General features: G+C 43.3%; 1 protein-coding gene across 1 annotated transcript; it reads left to right on the top strand.

Annotated features, from left to right (window-relative positions):
* The first annotated feature begins 1,654 nt into the window (after positions 1-1,654).
* On the top strand, positions 1,655-8,969 carry RBM22 (RNA binding motif protein 22). The gene is made up of 11 exons (XM_079968296.1): positions 1,655-1,764; positions 2,496-2,549; positions 3,744-3,773; positions 4,224-4,356; positions 4,863-4,963; positions 5,079-5,251; positions 5,380-5,580; positions 5,749-5,913; positions 6,552-6,640; positions 7,314-7,448; positions 7,988-8,969. The coding sequence occupies exons 1-11, from the start codon at positions 1,711-1,713 to the stop codon at positions 8,116-8,118; spliced, it is 1,266 nt and encodes a 421-aa protein (XP_079824422.1). The 5' UTR covers positions 1,655-1,710; the 3' UTR covers positions 8,119-8,969.
* The last annotated feature ends 284 nt before the right edge of the window (positions 8,970-9,253 follow it).

The following is a 9,253-nucleotide window of genomic DNA, read 5'->3' as shown; positions in this document are numbered from 1 at the left end:
CTCATGGAATGTCTGGTTATGAGATGATCCCTGGTGTGAGATACAAATTCCTCCATCTGAAAACAATGCAAGAGCCACCTAGATTAGGCCAGTGGCCCTTCTAGTCCAGCACCCTGCTCTCAAAATGCCTGGGGAAAGCCTGCAAGCAGAATATGAGAACAACACTGCTCATCTGCAGGTACGATTTCATAGTGGCTCCAGTACAGAGCAGTTGGGATGCCTCTAGGTTCCATCTTGTTCCCCTGTGCTGCTTTAACACCTACATAAAACTGTTGGGAGGACTCATCCGGAGGTTTGAGCTAAACCCTCTTCAATGTTGTTATAGATTCCTGGGAGCTAGGGTTAAAGCACTGATTATGCAGACTAACCTTGTTTTTCAGACCAGGGCACCACCTAGGTAGGAGATAAGCTGTTAAGAGCTGGCTGATGATGGCCAGTCACCAACCTATCAATAGGGTGAAACCTCTGTGAGAAAGGAGGGGGGACTCACATCCAACTGTGTGTGCCAGTGGGCAGAGAAAGAAAATGTTTAGGGTTTCAGCCTGGATGATGTAGACCAGGCATGTCCAACAGGTAGATCATGATCTATCTGTAGATCACTGGACGTCTGTGGTAGATCACTTTATAGATCATCACTGGCTCCCCCAAAGAAGCTCAACAACTTTTGCTCCCCTAAAAAAAGCTCAACAACTTTGACCTGAACCCCCCAAAGGGGGTAGATCACTGCCAGTTTATAACTCTGTGAATAGATGACAGTCTCTTGGGAGTTGGCCACCCCTGATGTAGACAAAAGTAAAGGTTTGAAAAGAAGGTGAGAAGGGAGGGCAGATCTCTTGGTGGGCTGGCTGGGACAAGCTGGAAAAAAGAGGCGGATGGCTGTTTGGCTGCCTTTGAATCCAATGCTGCAAGCTCCTCTTGAGATGTGAATGCTGGAGGTCCCTCCACTGTATATATGTGTAAATGGAACACTTAATCATAAAGACACCACAGTCCCTGCTGTACATCATGCCGAAGGAAAAAAATCCCTGGGCAAGGGCCAAGACCTCTGGAATCTTGCACTGCTCAGAGTTTGGGGTGACCTGTAATAGTATGCAGACGACTGGTCTGGAGGGTAGGATTTGAACCCATGGCTACAAGAAAGGAGATTCCGACTCAACAGGAAAAGCTTTCTGACAGTAAGACAGTGGAACGGTCTCCCTTGGGTGGACTCTCCTTCATTGGAGGTTTTTAAGCAGAGGTTGGATGGCCATGTGCCACGGATGCATTGCAGGGGGTTGGACTAGATGACTCTTGGGGTCCCTGGGGGCTGTAACTGAGCACTTTCCCACTAGGCATTTCCTACTAAACACCACAGAGGGGGTGGGACTAGATGACCCTCGTGGTCCCTTCCAACTCCACGATTTTATCATTCTATGGCTTCCAGACAGGCTGCAATCCTGTGCAAACAGGAGCAGGACACCTGTGACCTCTCAGTAGAGCTGAGCTCTCTGGACACCGGCCATGCTGCCTTGGGTTGATGGGAGAAAGAGGTCTCCCCCCCCCCAAAAAAAAGCCCCCTCCCCCGGTCTGTAGGGCCACCGGTTCCCCGTTGCAAAGGTGGGGCGGGGCACTGCCACTCTACCCGTCTCTATCTCTATGGCGAGGTTACGTGTGGAGCGCTTCCGGCGTGCCGACAGTCTACTTCCGGGCGCCCCTGTTCGGCGTGCCAAGATGGCGACGTCTCTGGGATCCAACACGTATAATCGGCAGAACTGGGAGGATGCGGTAAATACCCCCCGGGGCCGGGTGGTTCCTTCGGGTGCCGGGGCGGGAAGGAGAAGGGTGCGGGGGGAGGTGCTCGGGGCTCTTCAGTCTCCCGCGGGCGAGGGATCCGCTGCCGCCCGCCCGCCCGCCCGCCCAGTGAGGCGGCTGGGTTCCTGCTTCTTGCCGGGTCGAGGGAGTCCTGGGAGTCGGCAGCGAGAAGCCTCGTGCTAACCACCGAAGTCGATCCGATTTCCCACCTTGTAAAAGAGACGTTTTTGGGGAGAATGTAGCTTAGCGAAGCTAGTGAGGTGTTAACTGTTGCTGCGCAACAGTGCAGCAGTGGGCGTGTGGGCTGTTCGCCTAATATGCCGAAGTGCAGTTAGGAGGATGTATTTAACTGCATGCTTTAAACGTGAGAACTCATTGCTGTGCTTTCTCTCACGGGCTGAAGAAACCAGGAGATTTGAGTTGCACTCATTTGTTCTCCTCTTGCCGTTTTTTGCTATTGTGACACAGCACTTAAAAATAAAGCTGATACTGTACACATAAGTAGCACCCAGCCCCAGAAGTGCCCGTGACACTGAATGCTTTACATCAGATCCATTTACTGATATTAGGAATGTCTGAGTTGTTCGTTCTGACATTCAATTTGAAACGTCCTGTTTATAGACATGTTTATAGACATCCTGTTTATGAATTCAGGGTTGGTGAAATGTGCTTGCAGTGAAATTATTTTCTTTTCTTCTGTGTAGGATTTCCCCATTTTGTGCCAGACATGTCTTGGAGAAAACCCCTATATTCGAATGGTATGTGTTTATTGTGGACTATTACTAAAGATCAGCAGAATGAAACAAAGATAAGAGGATATTAACTTGCAGGGAACTTCCAATTCTGACTTCATTGTTATAAAGTATGTACTCTTTATGTGATGGATTTTGCTTCTAAGAAAATATGTTTTAGATTAAGGTATTGATCTTGTGAATAGGGACGCGGGTGGTACTGTGGTCTTAAACCCCTGAGCCTAGGGCTTGCCGATCGGGAGGTCAGCAGTTCGAATCACCACAACAGGGTGAGCTCCTGTTGCTCGGTCCCAGCTCCTGCCAACCTAGCAGTTCGAAAGCACATCAAAGTGCAAGTAGATAAACAGGTACCACTCCGGTGGGAAGGTAAATGGTGTTTCCGTGCGCTGCTCTGGTTCACCAGAAGCGGCTTAATCATGCTGGCCACATGACCCGGAAGTTGTTCCGGCTCCCTCGGCCAGTAAAGTGAGATGAGCGCCGCAAACCCAGAGTTGTCAGCGACTGGACCTAATGGTCAAGGGTCCCTATTGTTCTTGTGTATTCACTTGCAAGAATAAGCAATGTATTGTATTATAGTTTCCTTGGTAGAAGGTTATGCTAAATATATTGAGATGAATATCTTAGTAGGTATTTAGATCACTTGTTTGTCTGTGATTGGAAATTAAGCATTTATAAATCCTTTTAAAATCAGTTTGACTGATCATAGTGATGTGCTTCAATTTGTGTTTGCAGGCTCTCCATAAGAATCATTTTTCTCTGAAGTTATTCTTTACTAATGCTCAAATTTACACTCTGGTGTACATGCACAGCTGTTATGTAACCAGCCATTCCCACAAAGATTTAATGTAAGAAACATTTCCCTTTTGTGTATAAAAAACGACTACTTCCATTGAATCCCTGGCAGGCAGTATCCTTTATGCTTGGAAGGGAGATCAAGATAACATTTCTTGTAGAAATATGATTTTCAGTCTCTTTAGAAAGAGATGTGAGGTCAGAGGTTTTTGCATATTCTTATCAGAGAAAGTGTGAATTCTCTTCTGTTCCCTAGGACAGTCTGAGCAGATAAAGTAACATTCAGTACAGTTAACATATATTGTGGAGATAATTTGTAGGAGTTGACAAGGTAAACTGGATTTCAAAAGGCATATAATCTTGGGATACAGTTATTTTTTTTCTAACATGTATTTTCCTTTATTTTAGACCAAAGAGAAATATGGAAAAGAATGCAAGGTATGTTTGTCATTCAAAAGAGAGTATGTTACAGTGACATAATTTTAAAGGGTGGTTGTATTACTGGTAGAAATATTTCCTGACAATTTAGTGTCACAGCAATAAAGGATAAGCATTAAATCTTACTCATGCAGTTTAGTTTAGTTTAGTTTAGTTTAGTTTAGTTCAATTCACTTCAATGGTGTCAATAGAACATGTATACAACAGTGTTGCTAGATCTACACAGCAAAACGTATCATTCATTTCCACAATGGAATAATGGAGAACAGCAAAGATAGCATTGCCTGAAAAGGACTAAACACACTGCAATCAGTTCCCATCCTCATTGAGTCTTCCAATAATTACTTCCCTTGTTTTGAGTTTATGTAGTGTTGAGAACTGAAAGTGCACTAGTCATGTGTTCTTCTATAGTTAGATAGGCTGCTACATGTTAATGCAATCTTGTCTCAGATCTGTGCTAGGCCATTCACAGTATTTCGTTGGTGCCCGGGTGTACGGATGCGCTTTAAGAAGACAGAAGTGTGCCAAACATGCAGCAAGCTGAAAAATGTTTGTCAGACCTGCCTTCTTGACCTGGAGTATGGTGTGTAGCTATCATTTTACTACACTGTGCAAATACAAAATTAACATATTGTTGCCGAGTATAGAATGTTGTTGTTAAAATTTTATATCCTGGTCTTCATCTCAAAGGATCCTGGAATGCTGAGTGATACAAAATTTAAACATCTAAAATCAATTTCAGTATAAAAACAGATTGTATATGGACTCCCCTTCCACATTTGGGCCTGCATGGCACATACTAGTGCTATTCCCTCTGCTTGGAGAGTCTGAATTTAGCATCAGCTTTCCAAAGCTAGGCAGTCATTGCTGACATTTTTTAATAGTGGAGATGAAGTTGAAATTGTCTCTTGCAGTATGTGCTCAGCCTGCTTCTCTTAAGGGAAATAACTGGACAGAGGTCCATGGTTTTAGTCCATGATCTACTTTCAAATGCTCTCAAACTATTTGCTTAAATACTTTGCTTATAACGTTTGTGGTCATTATTGTTTTGCTTTTATATTAATTTTCTGTTTCCCCATTATATATTAGGTTTGCCTATTCAGGTTCGAGATGCTGGACTCTCGCTTAAAGATGATATGCCCAAGTCGGATGTTAACAAAGAGTATTACACCCAAAATATGGAAAGAGAGGTGAAGTAATGTTTCTTGTGTAATTAGTGGCGTTAAAGTAAATGAACCAGATCACTAAGACATGTGTTTTCCACCTGGTTTTATTGTGTACATCCCTGTTTCTCTGCTTTTGTAGATCATGAACTCTGATGGCACCCGACCTGTTGGTGCTTTAGGAAAGGCAACATCCACCAGTGACATGTTGCTGAAACTGGCTCGGACCACACCTTACTATAAACGCAACCGTCCACATATCTGTTCATTCTGGGTGAAAGGAGAGTGTAAAAGAGGAGAAGAATGTCCCTACAGGTATCATTATGGTGAAAAAGTAAACTTTATCAAGAAAGCAGATGGCTGAGTAATTAAAAGGTTAGATGAGACAGGTGAAATTGGCACTTAACAACAAATGTCATGAAATATTGCTCTTGAATTCTTAGACATGAGAAACCTACAGATCCAGATGATCCGCTTGCAGATCAGAATATCAAAGATCGTTACTATGGAATTAATGATCCTGTGGCTGACAAGCTTCTCAAACGAGCTTCCACAATGCCTCGTTTGGACCCACCTGATGACAAGACAATTACAACGCTGTATGTAGGTGGCCTGGGTGACACCATCACTGAGACTGACCTTAGGTAAGTGCATTTTTGGATCTACTTCAGGCTTGGCAGTGTTGGTTGCATGTCTTTTGGTATGTCTGCACAGTAAGCTTTGAGGTTGTGGAGTGTATTAGGTTTGAAGCATCTTAGACTTCAGGAATGTGAAAAGGGGCATTTCTTTATTGGAATATGTTTCCTCCTCAGGAATCACTTCTATCAGTTTGGTGAGATCCGGACAATAACTGTTGTGCAGAGGCAACAGTGTGCATTTATCCAGTTTGCTACCCGACAAGCTGCAGAAGTGGCAGCAGAGAAGTCCTTCAACAAGCTCATTGTCAATGGTCGCAGGCTTAATGTGAAATGGGGCAGGTGAGTGATAAGGAAATCAAGTGATGGCAACATGTATTTTTCTTTCAGAGATTCTGCCTTGGCAGTTTCTGCAGGTAGCTGAGAGACCATCTTGCTTCTTCTCCAAGCTGAACTCGTGCAGCTTCTCATAGAGCTATGGCACTTCTAAGAAAGCTACCCGGTTCTCTTCCTATCTATACAGTGAGGGGGGAAAGTATTTGATCCCCTGCTAAATTTGCCTGTTTGCCCTCTGATGAAGAAATGACCAGTCCATAATTTTAATGGTAGGTTTATTGTAGCTGTGAGAGACAGAAGAAGAAGAACAACAGGGAAACCCCCAGAAACCCAGAAGACAAAAGTCAGAGATTGATGTGCATTTGATCCCCTAACAACCAGCCAGATGTCAGGCTACCTGGTATCTTCACTCTATGTAACAAGCTGAGATTAGAAGCAGCTACTGTAAGGGAGAGGTCTTACCTGTAATCCCAGCTCGTTACAGTACCTGTACAAAAGACACCTTTCGACAGAAGCAATCAATTCAGCAGATTCCAAACTAGTCACCATGACCAAGACCAAAGAGCTGTTTTTAAAATCTGGAAGTCCAGCATCCACCCAGCTTAATACTTGACCATAGTTCAAATGCTTTGATTTGGTTTCAGGTCTCAAGCAGCCAGAGGAAAAGAAAAGGAAAGAGAAGGAATCACAGAATCCGGTATAAAACTGGAGCCAGTGCCGGGATTACCTGGAGGTAAGGAAAGTGCTCCTTGTTCAGAAACATGGGTTTTCTGACATTCTAGACAAGGTGAATTGCAGAAAAATTGCTCTTCTTGTTCTGTTTATTTGGAAAACGGGTGCAATAAACATTTTTATTCTGAGAGGTTAAGAAGGTCTCATTTTGAAGTTGGCATAGCTAGAGACTGGCTGAATTAGGACTAGAGAAGGAAACTGTGCTTACGAGAGAGTCTGTGAATAATTTTATCAGAAGGGAGGGAGGTAAAAACTAAAGGTAAAGGACCCCTGGATGGATGGAGGGAGTTAAGTTATACTTTAAGGCAGAAATGAGGAACCTGTGGTCTTCCAAATGTTGTTGGGCTCTAGCACCCATCAGCCCCAGCCAGCACAGCTAATGGGGCAAGGATGATGGGAATTGTAGTCCAAGAACATCTAGTGCATTGCAGATTTCTCCCTCCTACTTTAAAGGTTGGGTGGTTGAGCTTATTTGAAATCTAATAATATAGGCCTTGGCAAGATGAGGCATTTGATTTAGAGTCAGGTAGCTTTGATAGGGAAGGAAATTCCTTTACTGAACCTATACGAACAATAATAGACATTGAGAAAATGGACAGCAGTAGTGCTCCATGGACTTGGGTGGCTCTTGTCTGCTGAAAAAGGTTGACATCAAGGCTTTTGTGTCCCCACAGCTCTTCCTCCTCCTCCTGCAGCAGAAGAGGAGGCAGCCTCTGCAAACTACTTCAACCTACCTCCCAGTGGCCCTCCAGCTGTGGTGAACATTGCCCTGCCACCCCCGCCTGGCATTGCTCCACCCCCACCCCCAGGTAATTTTCCTTTGTTTTCTGGGGAAATATGTGGCAGAATGTCTTGTCTTTGCATCCATGGATCTACTTTCTATTGCTTAGTTAATCTCTAGGACAGGTATAGGCAAACTTGGCCCTCCAGAACATCTTTTATTGGTATTCACTTAAAGAGAAGGCTAGTTGAGCGTGTTTGCTTCTTTATTCATCCCGCTCAACTTTATCATGCCATTTAGCAACAGAGAAGGAATTGCTTGTGAAGCAACATTGTGGGAAATGTAATTGTGGGGTCAGACTATTTTTCTATGGGAGATTTGCAGCCCAGTCTTGTGCTTGATTGCTAGGAAACAGCCCACAGCGTGCCATGTGGCTTACCCAAGCAAGATGGATTAAAATAACCAATAAAATAAAAAAGAAAGAAATTGTGTTAAAGACAACAAAATCAAGGTATCTGACATTATTTAAAGGAGTATGTCAGGTGCCAGTCACAAATTCAGAGAATTTTCTCTTACCTATAAAAGCTTTGATCAAGTGTCAAAGATTGTCTGTTCTCTTTTCCGCAGGTTTTGGGCCACACATGTTTCATGCGATGGGTCCCCCACCTCCTTTCATGAGAGCTCCGGGTCCTATCCATTATCCTTCTCAAGATCCACAGAGAATGGGTGCCCATGCCGGGAAGCACAACAGCCCCTAACATCGCAAGATCATTCTCATTGTTTATTTTCTTCTTCTTTGTTTTTTTTAATGGAACTTTACGTTGGTAGCATACCACATTCAGTTACAATGTGCAGGAAACAAAACATCTCTCCTTCATAGTCACACGGCCCTGGTTCAGTCCAGCTGTGTTACACAAACAAAAAACCAGATCACTTGTATAACCAAAGAACTTGATACAAGTATTTTGAGGAAACAGTGGCTTCTTTTTTTAAAATGACCTAGAGGAATTTTAATTATAGTAGAACTACAAATCCCATCAGCGTTTTCAATTTTGGATACTTTCAAATAAACTAGTCTTTGGCAACAAAACCAGACACCCTCCTTTAAGACAGTTTGGTAATCCCCAGTGGAAACTACCCAACATTGTTCAGAGTGGCCTGGAAAGCCCTTCAGTAGTAATCTATTTGAATGTCAAATTACTGTGTTGCCATTAAAACTAGATTCAAGTTTCTCTTGGTGCTGAGCTGGAATGGAAAGATACAGGGAGGTCATAGACTATAATGAGGGGCATATGGATGCTGTGCCACTTTCTATTCAACGCTGTTTCCCATTATTCATGATTCTGTCTGTGATGCATGCTACCAAAATGTTGAGGCGGCAGCATTGCATGCTTGTTAAACCTCTGTTAAAGGGGTTGGTGACTCTTTGAGTTGTGACTTATGTGGCCTTCATGTCCATTTGCTACTGAAACTAGTCTGGTTTACTTCCTAACGCAACACTTGATTACTGATGGCTCTTTTAGATATGTGTTTTCGATATTTACCCTGTACCGTCTGTTTTTCTGCATCAGGTCTGTCATGTGTCCTAGTAAAGAGAATCATATTTTTACCTATGTCCAAGTCTTATTACCTTGTGTGCATTTTTTTTTAAAAAAAGAAAATACAGCACTTTGCAGGTTCACTCAGTGATATCTGGAATTTGCTTCCAGAGGCAGTTGTGTAAAAGAAATGGATTTGGCATTGCTTAGTGTTCGCCTCATTTACTAAAAGGATGGAATATAAAAGTGACTGATGAACATTTGCACAAATGCATTTTGATTTTTTAGGCCCCCACACTGGTGTGAAACTGCAGGTGGTATGCTATTTATCAAAAGTGCCCAAGTCCTTATTGAA

Source organism: Podarcis cretensis (genome assembly GCF_951804945.1).
Source record: "Podarcis cretensis genome assembly, chromosome: 2".
NCBI lineage: Eukaryota > Metazoa > Chordata > Lepidosauria > Squamata > Lacertidae > Podarcis > Podarcis cretensis.
This window is presented reverse-complemented; position numbering and strand designations above follow the sequence as displayed.

What these genes read in the sequence shown, in the direction of transcription:
- RBM22 (XM_079968296.1), top strand. Translation starts at nt 1,711, where the DNA reads ATGGCGACGTCTCTGGGATCCAACACGTATAATCGGCAGAACTGGGAG. An exon ending in GGCAGAACTGGGAGGATGCG is followed by an intron (nt 1,765 to 2,495) that starts GTAAATACCCCC and finishes TCTTCTGTGTAG; the next exon opens with GATTTCCCCATTTTGTGCCA. An exon ending in CTTAATGTGAAATGGGGCAG is followed by an intron (nt 5,914 to 6,551) that starts GTGAGTGATAAG and finishes ATTTGGTTTCAG; the next exon opens with GTCTCAAGCAGCCAGAGGAA.